At 36.7% G+C, this 25,025-nt stretch overlaps 1 protein-coding gene across 10 annotated transcripts in view; it reads left to right on the top strand.

Annotated features, from left to right (window-relative positions):
- The window catches only part of lrp1bb (low density lipoprotein receptor-related protein 1Bb), a 308,080-nt gene extending 283,374 nt beyond the window's left edge, over positions 1-24,706 (top strand). For 3 of the 10 annotated variants that reach the window (XM_051905644.1, XM_051905649.1, XM_051905643.1), the window contains 23 exons: positions 292-424; positions 891-1,013; positions 1,346-1,468; positions 1,616-1,672; positions 1,785-1,925; positions 2,214-2,348; positions 4,184-4,303; positions 5,919-6,160; positions 6,678-6,901; positions 7,556-7,662; positions 8,521-8,637; positions 8,776-8,949; positions 10,864-10,989; positions 11,133-11,297; positions 12,846-13,007; positions 13,730-13,904; positions 15,061-15,165; positions 18,862-18,975; positions 20,565-20,641; positions 20,944-21,034; positions 21,160-21,310; positions 22,708-22,782; positions 23,323-24,706. In XM_051905644.1, coding sequence (XP_051761604.1) covers positions 292-424; positions 891-1,013; positions 1,346-1,468; positions 1,616-1,672; positions 1,785-1,925; positions 2,214-2,348; positions 4,184-4,303; positions 5,919-6,160; positions 6,678-6,901; positions 7,556-7,662; positions 8,521-8,637; positions 8,776-8,949; positions 10,864-10,989; positions 11,133-11,297; positions 12,846-13,007; positions 13,730-13,904; positions 15,061-15,165; positions 18,862-18,975; positions 20,565-20,641; positions 20,944-21,034; positions 21,160-21,310; positions 22,708-22,782; positions 23,323-23,463 — 3,078 coding nt within the window. In that variant the 3' untranslated portion in view covers positions 23,464-24,706. The other 7 variants (XM_051905650.1, XM_051905645.1, XM_051905646.1 and 4 more) reach the window with 6 other exon arrangements.
- The last annotated feature ends 319 nt before the right edge of the window (positions 24,707-25,025 follow it).

Raw genomic sequence — 25,025 nt, 5'->3', positions numbered from 1 at the left:
TGATGATATTCTAATTATATGACCAGCACCTGTACATTAGTTCAGAAGCTCATATTTCATGACTTTTTGCATCATACAAGCCATTAATAACATAATGGTATATTGTTTTAATTAACTGTAAGATAAACATGCAGATTGTGCACCATATTGGAAACATGTATTTTTTGGTCATCTTGTATATTAGACTCATGTTCAACTCCATAGAAACAGAGACTTTCTGCACTTTCACAAGTACAGCAAACTCTTCCTCTTGAAAGTGAGTATTTTAGGCTTTCGTTCTGCTCACACCAGATGGACTGTGTCAAGGAGTGCAAAGAAGATGAGTTTCTGTGCAAAAACCATGCTCACTGCATCCCCAAACGATGGCGCTGCGATGACGTGTTTGATTGCGTGGACCACAGCGATGAGGAAACCTGTGGTCATGGTATGAAGATGTGCATATTTATGGCCACACTTTAGCTTGGGGAACACATATTCACTAGTAACTATGACTTTGGCCTCAATAAACTTCTAATTTACTGCTTATTAATAGTTAGTAAGGTAGTTGTTGTAGTAGTTAAGTTTAGGTATGGGGTAGGATTAAGGGATGTAGAATATGGTCATACAGCATTAATATGTGCTTTATGCGTACTACTATACAGCCAAAATGCTAGTAATATATAAGCTAATAAGCATCTAGTTAATAGAGAGAATTGGTCCTCAAGCTAAAATGTTACCATATTTATAATACATTTACAAATTTTATTGGATTAAAATCTTTTCTAATAAATTAAATAATTTAATTGTTTTGGACATGACCAAAGTGTTTATGTTTGTGCTTATTCAGGTTGTTTTTCTGCAAAATATTCACTTGTTACAGTTTAAAAACCAGTTTAATGTTGTTTATTCAGATGCTTTCTTCTGTCGCCCCGATGAGTTCATCTGCAACAACACCCTGTGTAAGCTGCATGTGTGGGTGTGCGACGGTGAGGATGACTGCGGAGACAACTCAGATGAGGACCCCGAGATGTGTGGTAGGATATTCAACTCTCACAGTGGAATTGTATGACCCACGGCAGCGCTTCTCACCTGCTGAACTTTCATTTGAGTTTTCTGATGTTAAACTCTGTCTGTATGTAGCGGTCACTGACTGCATTACCAATTAAATACACTACATGAGCAAAAGTACATCATTGATAGTATTGATTCCAGGTTGCAACATATGGGTCAGTAGCTATGTTTCCATCCAAAGTTGCTAATTTAATTTGTTAATATAATGTTAATATAAATACTAGTAAAAATAGTCAGTAGCATTACAATGCAGAAAAATGGCACATGCTGTAACATTTTGTTCTCATTTCTATAGCCAAACTACCTTGTCCTCCAGCAAGGCCATATCGCTGCAGAAATGACAGAGTGTGTCTACGGCTTGATCAAATCTGTAACAATGTGGATAACTGTGGGGACAACTCAGATGAAGATGAATGCGGTAGGCTCATTCACAAGTCTCTGATGATGCCTTTATCCTCACCAGCACAATGGGAAATCCATCTTTTGAGCCATACATTTTTTTTAATTAACAAATAAAGGGCCTAGTCTGGAATTTAGTGATTTTTTTTTGTTGTTTTGCTGGCAGTTTCTGAGGTCTTTCGGATACATACAGTAGTACTCATTAATCACTCAGATGATCTTAGTAAGTAAATTTGATGGAAGTCTCTTTGGGTGGTGCTGAATAAGATGTGTCAGCTGAAGTTTGGATTAAAATGGATGTTTTTTTTCCTTCTTTCCTATGGGGCCCAAAACAGAGACTGTATCAACTAGGCCCAAGCCGTGCGGGAAGGCAGAGTTTACCTGTAGTAATCGTAAATGTATACCCGCACAGCTACAGTGCGACCTGTTTGATGACTGTGGAGATGGAGGATCAGATGAACAAGACTGCAAGGCTTGTATGTGTTTACCAAATCTCTCAGATACATCTGTCGGAAAACAAGCAATATTGTCAGATTTAAGGCAGTCTTAGTGGATTACATGGACACATGCTGTACATCTGGAATTGTCATTTAAAAATCATTCGGGCTTATCTTCCAGATGAGTTTTTTATTTTTTTTTTCTTATACATATTTTATTTGTCGCCAATGACCAAGCATCAAAACACAAAAAAAAATCCCATCATGCACTGGGACAGTGGGGTGCAAGTATAAAGTATGTCACTTCAAAGCTCTCTCTCATTCCAGCTTCAAATGGAGACATATGTGGAAAGAGGATGAATCCTTGTGGAGAGGATGCAGTGTGCAATCATACAAACACAAATGCAATTTGCCACTGCAAACCTGGCTTTCAGAGAAATCTCAGAAGCAGAAAGTGTGAAGGTACTGTCAGACTATCTTCCCTGATTCTGTTAGCGTTCAGAAAAATGATTCACTGCTTTATCTGAGGGGGGATGTGGATTTAGACTTTCAATGTAAAGGTGTAGTGTGCAATTTCTGTGACATCAGCAGCACCAAAAAGAATTGCAGTCTGTTTGTTTGAGCGATTCTGTGCTTAATAACATTAGCTGACCCAGGGTCAGAAATTAATGGGTTCAGAATGCCCCAGAAAATAAAATTGGAAAATCCCTGTAATGATGAATTCCTCTATTTTTGATATATCTGATATATCAACATGATATATTTCCTAATATTTTGTGTTAGACCTACTTAAGCATTTTATCACATAAAATATGATATGATGTTTAAATGTATTGGTAACAGTCTATGTAATTAATTTGACTTAGGATTTATTGTAATAAATCGATTTTTTTATTTAAATGTATCAATTAATTTAATTGATTAATGTATTTCACATAAAAATATTACTCACTGTCACTGTAGAAAAAAAAAAAATGTAAATATGGCTTCTAAAAATCGATCCATGGGGCAGATATATCAAATACCTGACACTGGGTTAAACCAATGCCACATGTTTGGACCTATTAGCTAGGGTGACCAGATTTCTCATGGTGGAAAACGGGACGAGTGGGCAATATGACCATGATATGATACATTTTATTTCACTATATATATATACATATATATATATATATATATACATTTATTTAACATCTTTTGTTGTTTTATCAACATTAATGACAGACAAATATTTATTTAGGCTACTGTCCCTTTAAGACCGAATTCATGGATGTAATATAGACCAACCTGTTTTCACCCACCTGTTTACATCCACTTAAGCCATAACCGACTGTATTAACATGAGATACCACACACGATGGATATTTTGACAACTTTGTGTGCATTTGACCATTCAGGCGCAAGAGAACTGATCGCGCGCTGTCTGAGAGAACTGGGATCGCGCGCAAGAAAGAGAGAGCGAGAGAGAGCGCTTCTGGTGTCATTCAGCGCGATTCCGCCTATCCCGCCTTCACTAATCGATAACGAATTCTGAGTGGATGGTAATTTTGTTCTATGACGAATTGATTGGGCTGTTCTTGCGTGACAGACCACTACTACTACTCGTTCTATGATCACCCAGTTGTAACGAAATTTTAGGAAAGATGAAATACGGGACAAAACATGATTTCTTTCTTAATAAGTCGGCACACTAAAAACAGAGCTGAAATACGGGACTGTCCCGGGAAAAATGTGACGTCTGGTCACCCTACTATTAGCCCAAACATGTTAGCTGGGAAATGTTTGACACTTGTTTGAAAACAGTCATTACTGTGGCAGTTTTGTTGGCTAGTGGTGCATAAATTGCACACTTTTAGGTTCCAAGGTTTTGCTGTGAATCCTGTCCTGTCAATCCCTTTATCATTTAGAGGTTTTCTCACACATTTTTGAGATTTTTCAGGGATCAGAAATTTGTCAAGGATCAGTGTTTTCCTCTCTGTGTGGTAAAACTAAACCAGAGGCTAAAGTTAAGCTTAAGCTCCTGAAAATGCTTAACCTATGGAAAATGTTTTGCATTTAAAAGAACATTTCCAGTAAAAGGATTGTGCACTCACATATAGTGTTTTTGCTGGGAATAAGGATCAATGAGATGCAGTGAGCCGACCACATCTGACGTTTTATTTCCAAGCACTCAGCATGTGGAAGAAAAATAAATAAAAAATCCTTATGGTGAACATCACACAGTTTGCACAGCCAAAGAAGTCTTCCAAAAAGCGCTGTTCCTCGATAACTGACTTTTGTTCTTTCTTTTTTTGCAGAAATCAATGAGTGCCTTAATTTTGGCGCTTGCTCTCACTATTGCACAAACACAAAAGGATCATACAAATGTACATGTGACAAAAATTATAAGGATATGAATGGTAGCTGCATAGCAAAAGGTAAGGATCTATATTTTCTATTGACTTGACCTTTGGCTTCACTGTGACATTTTATTTAGACATTGAATCACTTATAAAATCTTTTCAAACTCAGTATGCAGGGCCTAGATATACATTTTAAAACATTCAAAGCATAAGTATTATTTCTGTGGTACATTTATACTATATATTGTCATACACTATATTGCCAAAAGTACTTGGACACCCCTCCAAATCATTGAATTCAGGTGGTTCCTATCACTTCCATGGCCACAGGTGTATAAAATCAAGCACCTAGGCATGGAGACTGCTTCTACAAACATTTGTGAAAGAATGGGTCGCTCTCAGGAGTTCAGTGAATTCAAGCGTGGTACCGTGATAGGTTGCCACCTGTGCAGTAAGTCCATTCGTGAAATTTCCTCACTACTAAATATTCCACGGTTAACTGTTAGTGGTATTATAACAAAGTGGAAGCAACTGGGAACAACAGCAGCTCAGCCACGAAGTTGTAGGTCATGTGAAATCACAGAGCGGGGTCAGCGCATGCTGAGGCGCACAGTGCGCAGAAGTCGCCAACTTTCTGCACAGTCAATAGCTACAGACCTCCAAACTTCACGTGGCCTTCAGATTAGCTCAAGAACAGTGTGTAGAGAGCTTCATGGAATGGGTTTCCACGGCCAAGCAGCTGCATCCAAGCCTTACATCACCAAGTGCAATGCAAAGCGTCAGATGCAGTGGTGTAAAGCACGCCGCCACTGGACTCTAGAGCAGTGGAGACGTGTTCTCTGGAGTGACGAATCACGCTTCTCTGTCTGGCAATCCGATGGACGAGTCTGGGTTTGGCGGTTGCCAGGAGAACTGTACTTGCCTGACTGCATTGTGCCAAGTGTAAAGTTTGGTGGAGGGGGGATTATGCTGTGGGGTTGTTTTTCAGGGGTTGGGCTTGGCCCCTTAGTTCCAGTGAAAGGAACTCTTAATGCTTCAGCATACCAAGACATTTTGGACAATTTCATGCTCCCAACTTTGTGGGAACAGTTTGGGGATGGCTCCTTCCTGTTCCAACATGACTGCGCACCAGTGCACAAAGCAAGGTCCATAAAGACATGGATGAGTGAGTTTGGTGTGGAGGAACTTGACTGGCCTGCAGAGTCCTGACCTCAACCCGACAGAACACCTTTGGGATGAATTAGAGCGGAGACTGCAAGCCAAGCCTTCTCGCCAACATCACTGCCTGACCTCACAAATGCATTTCTAGAAGAATGGTCAAAAATTCCCATAAACACACTCCTAAACCTTGTGGAAAGTCTTCCCAGAAGAGTTGAAGCCGTTATAGCTGCAAAGAGTGGGCCAACTCCATATTAAACCCTACGGATTAAGAATGGAATGTCATTAAAGTTCATGTGAATGTAAAGGCAGGCGTCCCAAAACTTTTGGCAATATAGTGTACATATAACTATATATTGTCTTCTTCCTGTAAAGTTTTGAGTATGAATTACTGATTATTGATTGATTAAAATGCATATTGCTGTGTTAGAATGATTTATCTGCATCTGTAATTGTCAAACTGTTGTCTTAAACCCTAAATGGAATTTAGCCACTTTTCATTTTTTTTGCATATTAATAACTCAACGGGCAGGACCAGAAGATCGAGTGCTCTACATAGCTAATGACACTGAAATCCGAAGTTTTGTGTATCCATTTAACCAGAGCCATGGACACAAAGTACATGCTCGCATCGAGGAAAATGCCCGCATCATTGGGATGGATGCTCTGTATCACCAACAAAAGTTTATCTGGGCTACTCAGTTTAATCCCGGTGGACTTTTTTACAAAGATATCCTAAACAGGAGTCAAACTAAAACAAATGTTGGCATCATAGTAAGTATCATGAGTCTTGTGTGAAGCATACGACAAATTTTCTCAGGAAATCTCGTTTCCATCTAGTTATTAATTTAATTTTGTTCTTCTAATTAATACAGTAATTCCACATTGCATCTCCTTAATATAATGACTGCAGACATACAGCAAACAGTCTGCTTCTATGTTGGTATATGTTCTTTTCATTGAATTAGTCAATACTACTCCATAATTGATGTATTTTACCACTGTTTTATAAATACAGAGATTTCAGACAAGACATATATTATATTTTGATCTTCCCTGTGATTAGTAAGTTTGGTTATATAAAATATCAAAACAAAATCATATTTTATTTTAGTCCAAACCTACAGTAGTATGGCTTTGTCCGATTTTAAAAGCAGATTCTGAAATTTTGACCATGTTTATTTATGAAGAACTTTTTCCTAAACATACCTTATCATACTCATAATCTTAAATATTCTGTGATGTCTTGGCCCACATGGGAATCACCTTGTTATCTGGGTGACTTTTGCAGTGTCCAGACTTCCGCAGACCCAGAGATGTGTCAGCTGACTGGGTGACTGGAAATATCTACTGGACAGACCACTCTAGGATGCACTGGTTCAGTTATTACACAGCTCACTGGACCAAGCTTAGATACTCTATTAATGTGGGGCAACTCAAGGGACCCAACTGCACCCGTCTGATAACCGACATTGCAGGAGAGCCTTATGCCATTACTGTCAATCCAGTCAAAGGGTAGGAGCATGTTTCAGTACTATTTGGGCTCCATTTTCTGCAGGTTATTTATTTTTTAAATATATGCAGAGGGTTTCAAAAGGCACATTGGATTCTACAGTTGCTTAGTTGTATGAAACAAGGATATAAATATTGTTGTATATTGTAGTAAATTTTAATAATACTAATACAAGTCAAACCAAAAATTATTCAGACATTTTTGATATATTTTACTAGTGGGTGCAGGTCACTATAGTTCATTTATGTAAGTGAGGATGGCAAAATAAAGTAAACTGTGACATATTATACCCAAAAATTCTTTATACAGTGGACTACCAGTAAAATTGATAAAAAAAAATTTGGAACCAAAAATTATTCAGACACTTTGACCTGACCATGTTTTGCTTAAATATTATCTGACATAATTAAGATTTTTTTCTGACACAGTTTAACTCTGAGATCTTGTCATATTTTATTACCTTTTTTTTTTTTTTTTTTTTTTTTTTTAACTATAGTGAATAAACTGTAATAATGAATGAAATGTTCAAGGTGTCTAAATAAATTTTGGTTTGACTGTATATATTTTTAAATATTTTTTTTTATAAAAAATAAAATAATAAATAAAAATATGTATATTTTTAAATATTTATTAAATAAAGATTTTACCTGTTTCAGGATGATGTATTGGTCCGTAATAGGTGACCACTCACATATAGAGGAGAGTGCGATGGATGGCTCCATGCGTAGAGTACTTTTGGACAAGAACCTTCGGAGACCCACGGGTATGTTTCTGTAATTCTCATTGTGACGAGCATGTACTGTATTTCAACACTAACTCCTTCCTTTGAGTCCTCAGCTGTTTTTCTGTGAGTGTGATAAATGAGAGGTTGTTGTTTTGGTTCTTACTAAAGGGACGAGGTCAAGGTCTGAATGCATTTGTGTAGAAGCGTGTTGGTCTCACATCCTGTTTCGGTACATCACAGCACTTTTTCATTTCCGAGTTTGAGGGAATGTTTTAGATGCAATGCCTCTAGGTAAACCTGCAGGCGTGTTCCTCAGGGAAACACTAAGTACCGCTACATTTAACCATGGCCTCCTTTATAGGGGCCAATATTACGCCTCCAGTGCAGCTTTAGGAATCCATCATCTCTAGAAAAGGAACAAAAATGCAACATCCGAGTCTTTAATCAAAAGAGGAAATATAATGAGTCAAGCAATGCAAACTCAGAGAAATATGGGACAAACTTTTGCTGAGTTTATTTCAGGAAGAGCAAAAGGACATGGATCTGAAGCTTTTGTGCTGAATATGTCCACATTGAAGCAAGGGTTTCTTAAAGGTTATTTAATTACATAAAAAGTTCAATTTAGCACCATATTGACCTAAACAGCGGGGTTCTGTTTACACCAATATATAATTTGAAGCTATTTAAAACCAGTCTTTCTACAGTTTCTTCACCTAGATGAATGAAACTCTTCTTATATGTCGATATTTATTTATTGGTTGGTTGGTTGGTTGGTCAGTATTAACCTGTTCTCTTTTACTGGATTGTGGACACAGCTATATATATCTGTGTCCATGTTTAAGTATGTAAAGTTTCTTAACATTCTGTACCATAACTCTTCCTGTCATTTATCTGTAGGGTTGGCGATTGATTACTTCAGCCAGCGCGTGTACTGGGCCGATGCCGAGCTTTCTGTCATTGGCAGTGTCCGCTTCGATGGCTCAGACCCGTTGGTGGTAATCGATGGCAAGCAAGGTGAAAAGAACAGTTGAAAGGGAATCTGATAGTATTTTGCTTTGTTCATGTATATTATATTCCTGAAATTGTAGCATTGAAATGGTTTTAAAATATTTGATTTGTCTAATCTCATTGCTTCACGTCATGCTTGCACAGGAATATCGCAACCGTACAGAATAGATATTTTTGAGGATTACATTTATGGAACAGGACTGAAAAATGAAGTTTTCAGAATACACAAATATGGGAAAAAGAACATTGAACCTCTGAATCTGGGTATTGAAAAAACAACAAATGTCCTGATCTCTCATCGTTTCAAGCAGCAGGATGGTAAGAGAACACATTTTCTCTAAATGTTTTCTATTTAGTGCTTTTTGCTTTTTATTACCTTGGAGAATGATGAAATTGTTCACTTATAAGAGTTATTTTTGTGGATCTTTAAAAGATTTTTTTATAGATTCAGACTTGCCGCTTTTACCGGGTTTTGAAAGAAAATTCTTTTGCAGTGTTTTGAAGGTCAGAGTGAAATCCTTCATCAGTTACATGCACAGTATTTTGAGACTGTTCTAGTGTCCTGTAAATTGCCGGAGTTTTTGTTTATACAGCTACAATTTCTTGAAACAAAGAAATGCATGATTTTTTTATTTTTTTTTATTTTTTTTTTTTTTAACCTGAGGCAAACACATGGGGCCAGATTTACTAACAGCTTGCGCCAGCGCAAACCCTCTTTTGGCGTTAAAAAACTACTGCCAGGATTTACTAAAGACACGCACTGCAAAATTAGCGCTGATAAGGCGTGGACTGAGTTGTTTATGCGGCTGATCTTATTGCATATGCATTTGTAGGAGTTTCCTTTCAGACGCAAAACTTAAGGGAGGAGAGTATTTAAATGAATCACGCAACGCGGAGAAAATATTTTCCACTCGTAATAATTCCTTTGGATTGCCAGAGGAAGGCGCTATCCGTATATTACACATAACAAGTTGCGCCTGTGTCGACCCACACCTGATGAGCATCAGTTCTGCTTAATGTTAATTTGCGCTGCTCTTGGTAGGTTGCGTTGGTCATTATGTAAATGATTTGACTGCGTCTGTGTTCTTTAATTTGCGTGTCAGCAGTAGATCACTTGCAAAACTTGCCACTCCCATCAACGCATTTGTGGAATTGCGCTCTCACGCTAATTTGCCCCGTTTAGTAAATCTGGCACATGATTTCTTCATTAGTGTTCTGTGCACCTCATTGAGACAAATAACACTCTTCAAAAATTAGTACAGCTCACTACTGTAATGTAACACCCATTTAATTTGTCTCCCCTATGCATAGAATTTGTGACTGCCACAGGCGTCGGCTTTCTAATATGCTGTCTTCTCAGAAGCAGTCCGCCTCTGCTGTCGGTCTTAGTTACTCTTTGTTATGTGGTTGTGTTAATGGCCTCACAACCTCACGAAAAGATATTTCTGTTCTGGTGGTTTTGTAGTGAGGGGCAGCTGAGCCAGTCCCTACTGACTCATTAAAGTCAGAGATCTAGCCTGCTGGAGAGACTTCTGCACTGGCAGCGAAAGCTAAAAGTATAGGTTTGATGTCCTCAGCAAAACACTAAAGATTGAAGATTGAAGACAGATGTTCCCTTATACTGCCGGCATCTTTGAGCAATGGCTTTCAAATCTGCAACTTTTGAGCTGCCAGTTCGATGAGATGCTTTGAGAAATTAAATAAATAAACTGTAAAAATTTTAGATGACACTTTCTACAAATAGAGTACAAAATAGGACGTGAATTTATTTTTTTCAATAATTAGTCAGTGAAAGAAGGGTTAGCCTTTAGAATTTTGATCATCAACCTCAATATTATTATAAGTAAATATTAAAATTTCTATTTTTTTTTTTTTTTTTTTTTTTTTTTTTCAACTCTCAGTTTTGGATAAAAATCCAGATATTTTTGTGATTTATGTATTTTCCTAGCAATAAAATAATTTAAATAAACATCAAAACAAAAAAGCCAGAATGGGTAATAGGAATGCTATTTTTTATAATTGTAATAGATAAATTGATGTGATAACAGGATTGAGTGCAATATGTATGACACAACTAACTATTGTATTATTTTATTTATTAATTTTTAATAATTTATTCATTATTTTTAATTATTTAATTGTAATGATTTTAAACTGAAGTTTAGCAATGATTTATCTAAATGTTATTGTACCTTCCAAGTTAAATGTACGCTTTATCTTTTTTGTATTCAGTGGCCAATCCCTGTCTACGGATGACCTGTGAATTTATGTGCTTGCTCAGTCCAACCGGGGCCAGCTGCACCTGTCCAGAGGGGAAGACCTTGGTCAATGGCTCTTGTATTGACCCCATTGTCTCAGGTCTGAAGCCTTACTTTACTGTAGGGCTGCTCACTGCTTTGTTCTTTGCTAAGCCTGCTGTTTTTTTGTTTGTTTGTTTGTTTGTTTGTTTTTTGGGGGGGGGTATATATATATATATATAAATTTATTTCAATGTGATAAAGGTGAGCTGTGTCGACCTGCCTGTGAGAATGGAGGACGTTGCATGGCCAATGAAAAAGGAGACTGGCGCTGTTACTGCTGGCCCAGTTTCTCTGGGGAACGCTGTGAAGTCAACCACTGTACAGATTACTGCTTAAACGGAGGCACGTGCACTGGCTCACCTCTCGGTAATAAACTTTGAAGCTTTGTGGCTTTGTGTAGATTTTAATACATGACTGAATTATTTGCCTCAGTTTGAGATATGAAGTATTTAAATGGCCTTATAATCATTACATTTATTCATACATACCCAGCAGTTTCATTGAAGTTTTTTCTAAATTATTTATTATTTTTAAGGAAGACATCTGTAACCAAAAATGTGTGGCAGTGTGTGAGCTAGCAATAATTGTTATTATCTAAAATTATTCAAGACATTATTATGGACTCTGGTTTGCATGCTAATGTACCATTGATCTGTTTTAATTAAGTATTCGTTTTAAAAAAATCTAGCATTTTGATCCCAAAAGTAGAAACTTATAAAAGATTGCTGATGACAAAATCAGCAGTGTTTGTGTATGCACCTCAATTAAAATTAGTCAAGAGTGTCATATTACAGCTTAATCTATCATATTCAATCAAATGACTGATGAAGCATGCAAGAAAGCAATTATTCTCAACATCAGAATCCTCTGAAATTTGACACAATTTATAATGTTCTCTGGTGATTGTTAATGACCGAGTGAGATGCAGTTATTGTTATTTAAAAGAATATAGTTACTGACTGCTTTGCTCATAACTATAAATACAGATGTTTAGTTTGTTGAGGTCATGTGAACTCAAAACTCAACACCATTTATTGAATCTAAACTGTAGGGCTCCTCCTTTAAAAGGGGTAGGGGATACTTAAAGTATCAAATAACGAGACTAAGTTTGATATTTGCATTTTTTGAATAAAAGTGTCCTGATGCAATTTGTTGAGGCTCCAGTTGATCTTTCCTAAAGTTGTCTTGATGAGAGAGAACCAGTGTGATTCAGAGGATCTTTGATGAATGGAAAGACGTGGCTGCAGCCTGGCACAAACTTAGGGGGTCCTTAGAAGTCTTCTAGCTCAGCATCATCTTCATGTCAGAATTACTCAAAATCAGCATTATCTTGTGATTGTGATCTTTTAAACCATAAAGATGCCACACCTCCAGGGGGGGTCAGTGAGCCAATGGTAATTTTAACTTTTTCGAGGGAAAGTTTATGATCCTTTGTCTTCGAGCATGGTGTTTTGAAACTACTAACCATTCTTTATAATACTAATATGCTGCATAGGTATCTACATATAAAATATAATTCAAGAAATTAAAATTAAAATTCCCCTAATTATCCCATTAACCATTTTTTTTTTTTATATTCTGGGAATTTTTACACTAAATCTTTTGATGCAAGTTATTTTCATGGTAGAGCTTGGTTCATTTAGTTGCTGTTAAAGCTGTTTTTAGTCAGCTTCACATCAGTAGTCAGCATATGGTTCTTGCAGAATCTAGTACAGTTTAAAGTATAAATTGCCTATTGAAAAAAGATACCTTTCTCATGGCCTCTCTGCTGAAATTGCCTTCAGCAAACAGCTCACATTCTCTACAAGTTTTAGTGGTAAAACTTGAGAATAAAATGATCACGTCTGCTACTAGTGTTAATACTTTATGGCCATTTCTTCTTAATGTGGACACATTTTCCTACTCCAATCATAGGGAAACCTACTTGCCGCTGCATGACAGGCTTCACCGGTCCTAACTGCGAGAGGCGGGTCTGTGATAATTACTGCCTGAATGGAGGAACATGTGATGTAAGCCCTGGAAACCAGCCAGTGTGCCGCTGCTTGGCAGAGTACACGGGTGACCGCTGTCTGTATCGTAAGTATTGTAAGAGATTGCTTGTACTGTAGCTAGCAGAAATGGTCAGCAACTACATTTCAATTCGATAGGTCAGTGATTCTCATGGCAGATAATTACACCCACAGTTGTGCCCACCCATTCAGCATCATCATAATCCATATTGCTTGTTTAAATCATTCAAGTACCAAGTGAAACAGAAAGAACGAACTGTGGAGAAAATGTTATGATCTTCAGAGTGGGATTTTCTCTTGAGTTGTATTTTAACATAGAAGACCAGTCACTAAATTGTGGTTATTGGAACAACTGTTACATTTTCTTTCCACAGCTGGCAACAGCAACAAAAAAGCCCCCAAAAAAGTAAATACTGTATTTGACTCAAAAGGGCATTTACCAGCATGTGAACGATCTGTGCCCAAAGAGGTTTTCTAAATGCTGCTGTAACAACCTTGAGGTGTTTCTGTGTTTTGCTGATAAAATATTTGCTGTTATAAAGTCTTTGTTATTATAATTTGTTGCAAAACAATTTAATCTGTGCACCCGTAATGCATTTTTAGTGCACTGTACCCAAGGGGTGACGCATTTTCATCTTAGTACCAGTAGACTGATGCGGCTAATTAAGTCTCATTAAAGCTTTGTAAAATTCTAATTAAACTTGAGCATAATATGAAAGAAATGTGCACTTGTATCTTAATTAGGGGCATATCTTGTGTTTTTTTTTTTCTGTTTTTTTTCCATGTCAGATATCTGTCATCACCACTGCGTCAATTCCAAGGCGTGTACGCTGTCCGGATCAGGGCACGTTGAATGTGTGTGCCCGGCTCGCTATGAAGGGATCAAGTGTGATGTCGACAAGTGCCTGCGTTGCCATGGAGCCCCATGTATCATTAATGGAGATACAGGAGATGTGGCATGCAAGTTAGTTGGCTGTTTTTTGATATTGCTATAATATTGTATGTATGTTTTTTAGGCAAGACTACTTGTAGACGTATCAAAAGTGAGATTTCAAACCTGTTTGAAAAAGTAATTTTTAAACTTTTCTGTTTGGTGATGGTATTGGCAAGGAAATTGCATGTTTTATCTTTAAAAATCAATATTTATCTTAAGCAAATTAACTTCAGAATTGATGTTGTGCCTTCAATTATTCTCATTCTGCAAAATATGATTGTATCCAGGATAATACATTTCCAGCAACAGTGGTGAACATTCATGTAGCTCATAATAATACAAAGCCTAATTTATGTCATTTATTTATAGGTTAGCCTAGGGGTGTCCAAACTCAGTCCTGGAGGGCCAATGTCCTGCAGAGTTTAGCTCCAACTTGCCTCAACACACCTGCCTGGAAGTTTTTATTCTGTCTAGTAAGACCTTGGCTGTGTCTGAAATTGCCCCTATACCCTCATGCACTATTCCCTACATTAGTCCACAAATATAGTTCATTTGAGGGAGTGAATGAAAAGGAGTGAGCGAATTCAGACACTGATTGTGCTGGAAGGGCTGCCGATTTTGCATACTTTGTGTTTGCTGTTTAATAATCATTTAAAACTTAGCAAACTGGCAGCTCCAATAGTAAGAAGGTCTTGGAAACTATCTGTAAACCTTAATTAAACAATTTAATAACCAATTAAAAAGGAATTCATACTTGTATGATATTACGCTGTATCCACATTGGACCAGCGGTTTGGAAAATGGATGGATGGATGATTCAAGTGTGGGCGCCATCTTCTGGTCAGACGTGGGAATTCATTCAGCACACGACTCTCGCAGTTCCCTTTGAACTGAACATGTTTGCTCTCTTCCGATTGGAATCTCACTTAAGATGGTGGAATACCCTGTGAAGTCCACTTATGGTCAAAATGGAACGCACCTCCGAGGTGGAATTGAATGAGTGCACTTGATAACGTCCACTATGGTTTCGGACACAGCCCTTGATTAGCTGTTCAGGTGTATTTAATTGGGGTTGGAGCTAAACTCTGCAGGACACAGGATTGGACACCTGTAAGTTTCCACTGAAATGACTCTTCGGTCTATGTAACAATCACATTTTTAGCTCAAATTGTTCTCTTTCTGCTAGCTGTACCAGCGGTCGAATTGCCTCCAGCTGCCAGTTGTGCGACGGCTACTGCTATAACGGAGGCACCTGTCATCTGGATCCCGACACCAGCCTACCCTTCTGCCAGTAAGAATGACTAAGTGCCTCCTTTTGTCCACATTCCAATACCCGGCTATTAAACCCACATGGCGCTTAGCCTTGGAAGCCTTACCATTAATTTAGAAAATTTCTACAGATCTGAGAGACTAAGTTTCCCATCAGTGGTACCCAAAATGATCTTGGTGGGGGGGGCTCTACACTGACACTTAGTTTTACAGACTTGAAAAGGCACAAAGGAATAATAAGCTCTTATATGCCTAAAAGCCTACATTTGGTTAAAAATCAAATTACAGCAAGCCTGAGAATGAATAATCTGAACTACCAAATATAGTACTGTTCAAAAGTTTGGGGTCGGTAAGAAGTTTTAATGCTTTTGATAGCAGGTCTCCTGTGCTCACCAAGGATGCATTTATTTGATCAGTAACAGAAATATTGTGATATATTATTGCAATTTAATACATTTTAAAATGTAATTTATTTCTGTGATGGGAACATTTCTCTAGTCTTCAGTGTCACATGATTCTTCAGAAATCATTCTAATATGCTGATTTGGTGCTCAAAAAGCATTTCTTATTATTGTCAGCGTTGAAAACAGTTGTGCTGCCTAGTATTTTTGTGGAAACTGTGATACATTTTTTTCAGAATTCTTTGATGTATATAAAAGAACAGCATTAATATAAAATGAAAGTCATAAATGAAACATTATAAATGTCTTAACTGCCACTTTTGATCAATTTAATCCTTTCTGAACAAAAGTAATAATTTATTTTATTTTATTTAATATTACTTGCCCCAAACTTTTGATATATGTTTAATTTTTTTATTAAATCATCTGGACTATTAGATATATAGCTGAAACTGTTATGAATGCATAAAGTCCCTTTGACTTGATTCGTGTCAGAGCTTCAGCACAAAGAGAAGGAACGTTCGCACAAATCATGTGAAAGGTCCTCTGTGTATGAGAAATCTCACGTTTTATTAAACAGTACTGTTTAATTATTAATGTAAAATCATGGCTTTTAAGCTGTCATCACTGGGCATGATGTTTTGTTGCCAGGTTTTTTTTCTTTCTTTCTTTCTTTCTTTCTTTCTTTCTTTCTTTCTTTCTTTTTTTCTGGCTTTGCATTGATAAAGTTTAGGTTAGGCTCACACAACGCACAAGCTGCTGACAGAATGTCTACCCTGTGGACTTGTGTATATTGGGACGGCATCCTGAGAACAGCTGGAGTCCTGCTCGGTTTGGTTTGGCGGGCAGGAATGGATACATTTTGAAAGCCTGACAAGTTGTTTTGTCGAGAATAAATTTGCTTTTCTATTGCAAGATCAGGAGCTGTTGAAGGCAGTGGCTGCTTGCAGAGCACCATGTGTTTAGGATGTTGATAATAGAGGTAGTAAAGGCCACAAAGCTTTTAGCTGTGACCAGTGAAAAACACTTTGATTTGAAGAATTTCACTTTTGTGCTGCAAGTATTCACGGAATCAAAAGTGTTTCAACACCTTGGTTTGCAGGGCTCCACATGTACATTTTTTTATTTTACTTATTTTAAATTAAATTATTTTAAATTTTGTAAGTAACATTTTAAGTAAATTTTATTTATTTATTTAGACTGTATAATCACAATACAAGGTAAAAGCTGAATTTAGAAAATCAATTCTAATAATCTGATAACTTTAATTTATAGAAATAATCAGATTTTTTTTAGATTTTTAGAAATGCAACAATTCAGTGTTAAATGCATCTAGTGTATATGGTTACACTAAATATACACTTGAAACAGTGCAGCTCAATGCAAAACTTTATGCAAATTGAGTGTCCAATGTCATGCACTTGTGCACTCATAATTTTCCACAATACTTTTTAATTGGACAGTTGTGGCCTAATGGTGAGAGAGTCGGACTTGTAACCCGAAGGTTGCTGGGTCGAGCCTAAGTACTGGTAGGGAAATGTAGGTGGAGGGAGTGAATGAAAAGTGCTCTCTTCCACTCTCATTACCCACAACTGAGGTGTCCTTGAGCAAGGCACCTAGTCCCCAATCACTCCTCGGGTGCCAGAGCAAAAATGGCTGCCCATTGCTCCGGGTGTGTGTATGTGTGCTACACGTCACATCACTTTCACTTTTAATTGCAAATGCTAAAGTCCTGCTTTGAAGAATCTCACAGTGGATCATGAGGTCCTGTTGTCTTCATTTGCTATAATTCTGTTATATAATTATGCGTAAAGACCCCAATAAATGGATGAAGTTAAATATTCCTTAATTATTTCCCATACTACTTACACCTCCTGACCATCTTTTCCTATACAAGATATTTACAGTTATCATTCTTTTTGTTCCCATCAGATTTTATTAACTGCAAACACAGATTGTGACAGAAGGCATGTATAACGGATGCTCTTTGAAGCGTGGTGGTTAGCAAGCATTAAATTATCACCAGTTTTATTCAGTCTCCAAACCTAAACAGGTTGTAAATGGTTGTTTTGAAAATCGTCAAATGCTCTGTTCAGTTTATATGGCATTTGTGGCAACGACTGGCATAATCGAGAGAATGGAATCAATTTCTATGCAAATGATCTCTCTCTTTCTTTATTGTGATGTCCCGATAATGTATTTCATTCACTGGCTCTGAGTCACAGGAAATGTATGGAATGATGGATCTGCATCTGCCAAGAAGTCATGATAGTTGACCTGAAATGAATATAATTTAAATTAATTCCTTAACAAAGCCTAGAATCATACATTTGGGATGGCAAAGTTTTTTACTTATTTGCTCTCATGATGCTCAGACAACCTGACAAGAAGGAAACATAAAGCATGTTTCCAATTTTTAATTCCATATATATATATATATATATATATATATATATATATACATGCTGGAGAAAGCAGCAGTCTTGGAGAGACTATTTTGACTTGCTATTGTAGCTGCCAACTTGGAAATTCACAACACATTTACAATTCCATCGCTGTCCCCCCTAGATATCTGCGATTAACTCATCTGTCAACCTGAGACTGGCTCAGGCACAGGCTTTACCTCTCTATTGCTCATCGCTCACCGTTCCAGTGAAATCACAAAATAAAATGCAACTGAATGTGATATACTGTACAAACTCTGAAGTTTGGATTGTTTTCATAAATAAAAAAAATAATAATAATAATAATAAAAATGCAACCTACAGCATCATGGTCCGAAACTCCTAAATTCAATTCAGTTCAATTCAATTCAAGTTTACTTGTATAGTTTCAAAGCATCTTTATAGAAAATGCTTGCTTCAGTGTTACAAATCATTAGGGGTCCCATGGTTATTGAAAATCTGTAAGGACCAGGGGATTTTGAGTCATTTTACATTCATGGAAATATCTTCAATGTATATGATTTTGTCTGCCCTTTTCTGGAATATTTCAATGGCTAGACAATGCTCATTGTGAGAGTGTATGTAGAGGAAAAACTTCTAAAACATCAGTTTTCTATTGAGAGTCTTTCAGACATATCCACCCAGCAAGTTCTAAGAAAAACTAGCCTTTACAGTAAACAAAAGGAAAAATCATTGAAAAGTTTGAATTCTAGAAGCCCTGCAGTGAAATGCATATAAAACATGAAGGATCCTGAAACTATAAGAAAGACATGACCAGACACTTGCTCCTACTGTACAGATCATGCACTTTTTTTCAGTTCTGCACACTTATTTCACATCTTACTGTCCTCACCTCACTACGATGTCTTGCAGCTGCACGGCAGGGTTCAAGAACCAGCGTTGCGATGAGCTGGCCAATCCCTGCGATTACTACTGTCAGAATGAAGGGATATGCACAATAACTGCCCTTAACAAACCTCGATGCAAGTAGGTCCAACTGTTCACCTGATATAGACATTTCATCTCCACCAGGTTCCATCCATCCAATTGATTTACCCTGACCACTTCCCATGATCCTACCATCCTCAAGAACACACATCCCATTCTGTGCAGCTCTCCACCTTCAGGATTCTCTCCGTGTGCTTTTTGCCTGTTTTATTTTTCTAACATCCTGTACAGTGTCTGCTTAGGGAAGAATGAATGTAGTCAGACAATTAAATGTGACCACACTTAGTTTGTTTTATAGTGTACAGTTTTAATGTGCAAGATCCAGTCTTCACCCTCATATCATCCTCTGATAGATAAACATCAAACATCTGTTTAATCATAAACATGACCCCCACTGGACTGCTTACATTTACAAATAAGATGATTCATGATTTTCTTTCCGCTTTACTGCTCACTTTAATGAGTGTTTTTGGTTTGTTTGCACTGCACATTTGCCTACTCTTAAAGTGATAGTCCCGAAAATGACAATATAAATATTTTAAAGAGGTTCTTATGCTCACCAAGGCTGCATTTGTTTAATAAAAAAAAAATACAGTAAAAACAGTAATATTGTGAAATATTACAATTTAAAAGAACTGAAATCATTCTAATATGCTGATTTGGTGCTCAAGAGCAATTTCGTATTATTATCAATATTGAAAATGCTTCATATTTTTGTGGAAACCGTGATATGCTACTACCATTCAAAGGTTTGGGGTAAGTATGGTTTAAAAAAAGGAAATTAATACTTTTATTCAGCAAGAATGCATTAAATTAATCAAAAGTGACAGTAAAGACACTTATAATGTTACAAAATTTCTATTTCAAATAAATACTTTTCTATTCATCAAAGAATCCTGAAAAAAAATTACTGTTGTTTCCACAAAAGTATTAAGCAGTAAAACTGTTTTTTAACATTGATAATAATAAGAACCAATATTAATACACTAGTCAACTTTTGAAGTGGATCAAAACCTTTCATCAAAGTTGTCCTAAAACCAAAATGCAATACCCATCTTGTCTTAGGACAACTTTGATGAACTTTTTTGATCCACTTCAAATGTTGACTACTATAATTGAGCATGAATAATAATTGAGCACCAAATCAGCATATTAAAATGGTTTCTGAAGGATCATGTGACACTGAAGACTGAAGTAATGGCTGCTGAAAATTCAGCTTTGCCATCACAAGAATAAATTACATTTTTAAATCTATACAAATAGAATGTTTTATTGTAATGATATTTCAAAGTATTACTGTTTTTTTTTTTTTTTTTTACTGTAATCTTCATTAAATAAATGCAGCCTTGGTGAGCATAAGAGACTTCTTTCAAAAACAAACTTTTGACCAGGACAGTATATATAATGTTTATTGGTTTAGTTTAGTTTAGTTTTAAGGCTTTTTATGAGTAAATGATAACAAATTGTACTTTTGTTTGAACTATTCCTTGAAGTAGGTTTTAGGCCATTGTCTGTTTAAATTCGCTCTGCAATGCCCGAAAAACTGTTTTTTATTTCAAAACTGTCAGCCGTTTCTTCTTTTTTCTGACTTGCCTTCTGTTTGTTTTGACTCTGTTGTTTTAAATCAGATGCTCAGCTAATTGGTCGGGGACGCAGTGTGAGAGGCCGGCCCCCAAGAGCAGCCGCTCCGATAACACAGCTGGAGGTGAGCGATGCAGAGAGCTTTCACGCTTTATAAAGAGCTCTCCTCTCCTAATTCAATAAGGATTCAGTCCTTGAATTATTAAAATGAAAAGAACTGTTATTTCATCAGTCAGACGACACATCTGAATATACATCTGAGCTTCTTGTTAAATATTGGTTCAATATCTTTTCAGCTGCAGTAGTGTTTATTTAATTTTGCTGTGATGGAGTATCTAATAATTTCCTGTTCCACCTGCATAGACACCTGGGGAAATAGGCTTAATAGTAGCTTTTCGCTTCTGGCTTTTTTCTTGTGTGAAACAGGAAGTATAGCTATCATTGTGCCGTTGGTCCTGCTGGTCATTCTGATTACTACAGTGGTTACAGGTGTCTTCATCTGCAGAAGGCGACAAAGGTACTTTTTGATTTGACTAGTAATAGTCACTTAGTTTTTTGACTATATGTTCAAAAATGCACAGAACATATAAACAATGTAGTCTTCAGCCATCTGCAGCTATTTCAAGCACTTCTCTGTCGCAGGGGGAAACGCGTACAACGGCAGCCCATAACTAATGGAGGCATTAATGTGGAGATAGGCAATCCGTCTTACAACATGTATGAGGTGGACCATGACAACCACGCAGATGCTGGAAGCCTTCTTAAACCAAATTTCACACTCGATCCCCACAAGGTTTGTGTTGGAATATTTTACACCCCCAAGAAATCTCAGAGGTTGATGATGTGTATCCATAAATAACAATGTGGTAGATCCAGAAAGAACATGTTTCTGTTCTCTCCTGTAAAATATCTGTTGAATTAGTGAAAATATGTAATATTAAAGGGTTAGTTCACCCAAAAATGAAAACTCTGTCATAAATTACTCACCCTCATGTCGTTCCACACCCATAAGACCTTCGTTCATCTTCGAAATACAAATTAAGATGTTTTTGATCAAATCCGATGGCTCAATGAGGCCTGCATTGATAGCAAGTTAATTTACACTTTCAAATGCCCAGAAAGCTAGTAAAGATATATTTAAAACAGTTCATGTGACTACAGTGGTTCAACCTTAATATTATAAAGCAACGAGAATACTTTTTGTGCCCTAAAAAACAAAATAACGACTTTATTCAACAATATCTAGTGAAGGGCGATTTCTAAACACTGCTTCTTGAAGCTTCGAAGCTTTACGAAGCTTTTGTTTCAAATCAGTGGTTCAGAGCGTATATCAAATGATCTCAAACTGCCAAAGTCACATGATTTTAGTAAACAAGGCTTCGTTACATCATAAGTGTTTCAAATTTCAATGGTTCACCACTGGGAGGCTTGACTTTGGCAGTTTGATACACGCTCCGAACCACTGATTCGAAACAAAAGATTTGTTAAGCTTCGAAGCTTCATGAAGCAGTGTTTTGAAATCGCCCATCACTAGATATTGTTGAATAAAGTCGTTATTGTGTTTTTTTGGCGCACAAAAAGTATTCTCGTTGTTTCATAACATTAAGGTTGAACCACTATAGTCACATGAACTGTTTTAAATATAACTTTACTACCTTTCTGGGTGTTTGAAAGTGTAAATTAACTTGCTGTCAATGCAGGCCTCGCTGAGCCATTGGATTTTATCAAAAATATCTTAATTTGTGTTCTGAAGATGAACGAAGGTCTTACGGGTGTGGAACGACATGAGGGTAAGTAATTAATGACAGGATTTTCATTTGTGGGTGAACTAACCCTTTAACTGTTGCTTTACACCAGGGCTTTTATCTTTTGCCTGCATCCTCTCACCCAAGATACCAGTGAAAAACATTCACTAATTTCACTACCTTGCAAGTTTGCCTCATTAAAGCTGCAAACATTATATTTTTCCCCTTGAAAAGAAATAACTGACATCTGTTTCTAAAAACTCTTTTAAAAGCAATGCTAAAATGGCAGTAACAATACGCGCTCGGTTTTTCTTGCTACGTACTGATTGTTTGTTTCGTATTATGAAAATGTTTCTCTCTAAATAGCAGCGTTACATTGATGTTGTTTAGTGACAATGACGTTCTAAATGTCGACTGCATGCTGGGGCAACTGTGTGTGTTCCAGGGCTGGTGTGTAAAATCCAGTGACCCTTGCACGCTGAATATTCATTCTGTCCCTAAGGAAATAATACCTGGACAGGTGAACGCCTTGGGCTCCTTTGTCTCAATTATGTAGCGAATCACAGTCATTCTAAATGACATTTTTGCATGCATGTGGTGTGACGTGTGATAGTAAGTGCATGGCTTTATGGCTCAACTTCTGCTGTGTTTCTCATGTTTCTCGTTTTTAGTGGTTCATTTATGCGGGAGGTGAGGTTGATGGGGTTGTGAGTGAAGCTTATATTATATTTATCATCCTTTGCTGACATCAGCATGTCACCATAAGCATGATTGTATATGCTTTCAAAGCACCAATCCAAATGATACTACTGTATTCACTTTTTACTCCGGCTGCAGTGGAAGCAACTCCTTGAACCAACTTTATTCCTGCACAACTTGTGTTCAATTTATTTCATTTTTGTAGTATGTTTAACATGTTTTATTTAATGAATTATCATTCATTTTTAGACAGTTTTTTTTTTATTATTATTATTCATATAAGTTTTTCTTTAAAAAAATGAATTCTGGGAGTGTGAATGTCAACTGAATGTCAATTTTCATCAATTATCTCTCCAAACAGCCAATGAACTACTCCAATCCGATGTACGCAAAGATGTACCTCGATGGTCAGAACTGTCGCAAACCAGTCCTCAACATTGACGAAAGGAGAGAGCTACTCCCAAAGAAACTTGAGGGGACGATTCGAGAAACCGCCGCATAGCCTGACTACACTTTGTACTCTTTTTTTACTTAAATGTACAAAATGTATAAAACACAAGGAAAACAAAAAATTTTCTATTTCCTATCAGGTTCAGATATCTTGTTTATATTTGGTTTATTGGCAACATCAGCATTGCGCCTTTATGTCCGTTGCGATATTTGGAGTCATACTTGTCCATCTATTTTTTTTTTTTTTAACTGTTTTGTTGTACTGCACATGTGACACACAACTGCTCATTTGCACATTGTGAACAGTTAACGAAATTATAACAGCAAAATCTTTTTCTTTTAATTGGTGTTTATTTCTTCCTAAATTTTAAGTACGTTGCCTTGGGGCAATCATGACAGCTTTTGCCTTTTTTCTTTCTAGTGTTTACTTCACATTACACTGTGAAAGTTTTCATTTCGTATAGTATTAACCTCATTTATCATATTTAATTATGCTAGAAATGCCATATTTGTGCCATTTAAAGGGTTTTTGTTATATTCATGTAAGATTTTATTCTTTATTTCCCCCTACGGCTTTCTTCAACAACATAGGGCTACATAAGTCTACCACTTGACTTCAGTCAGTTCTTATTGAAGAAATGAGTTTATATCTATCCAGTGTTGTTTACTTTTGCTTCATGAAGTAATTTTTTCATTTCCACCACCCAGAAAAATGCTGCAATTATGAACCATGTGTATGAAACCCAACCATGTGGCATGCTGGGATAGCTCAGCACTGAATGGAAATATTGACCAAGTGCCGTCCTGTCTACGGTTTGGCGACATCTTTACGAAGCTGATATCTGTTTGATGGTCATTAAACTACAATCTGGTAGTTGTGTGTAAGACATGCTACTTTTCTGCTACTTTGCCTGCTTAAAGCAACATTTGAGCTCAGCAATACAGCTACACCGGCTTCATCAAGCAAATTAAAGCTGACTCCATCACTGTTAGACAAAAGACCTAGGACAAGATATCACGTATAGGTCACGGATCGTTCTTGACATGTCATGGACGCCAGAGAGAATCAAAGTTACTGTTACATGGGAATTTTAGAGATTATTAATTAAATGATGTGACCGGTTACTTTCAGAAGGGAAGCTACTAAGATACAACAGATTTTATAATTTTGTATTTGATTTATATGTTGTTTGGCTGCTTGTATTTTGGAGAAAAATGTATTAAATGTAAGTACTTTTTATATAAAAAGCAAATCAATATAAAATAAAGACATTTTATTTCCATTTCAAACAGGATTCTGTTTCACTCTGTTCACTCTGTAAAATCTAGCTTTTGGTTTGAGTGACATATTGTGCTTCGTACTTGGACAGGAGTATCAGAAACTGGGAAGTCTCAGATGTGAATCAGTAACTTGAAATTGGGTGGTTCAAGTCACATTGTCAATAGTAGTGAAATCAGCAAGGATAAAATTCACTTTTGCTACTGTGAAGAAAAAAAAAATTAGAAGCAATTATAAAACTGAATGCAATGAATATAGAGAATACATGTACCAATGCAGTTTCTGAGTGGCCATTACAAAACCTTTCCATGCCTAATTTATTCCGACAAGCATGT

The sequence above is a fragment of the Ctenopharyngodon idella genome, chromosome 9, assembly GCF_019924925.1.
Source record: "Ctenopharyngodon idella isolate HZGC_01 chromosome 9, HZGC01, whole genome shotgun sequence".
Taxonomy (NCBI): Eukaryota; Metazoa; Chordata; class Actinopteri; order Cypriniformes; family Xenocyprididae; genus Ctenopharyngodon; species Ctenopharyngodon idella.
This window is presented reverse-complemented; position numbering and strand designations above follow the sequence as displayed.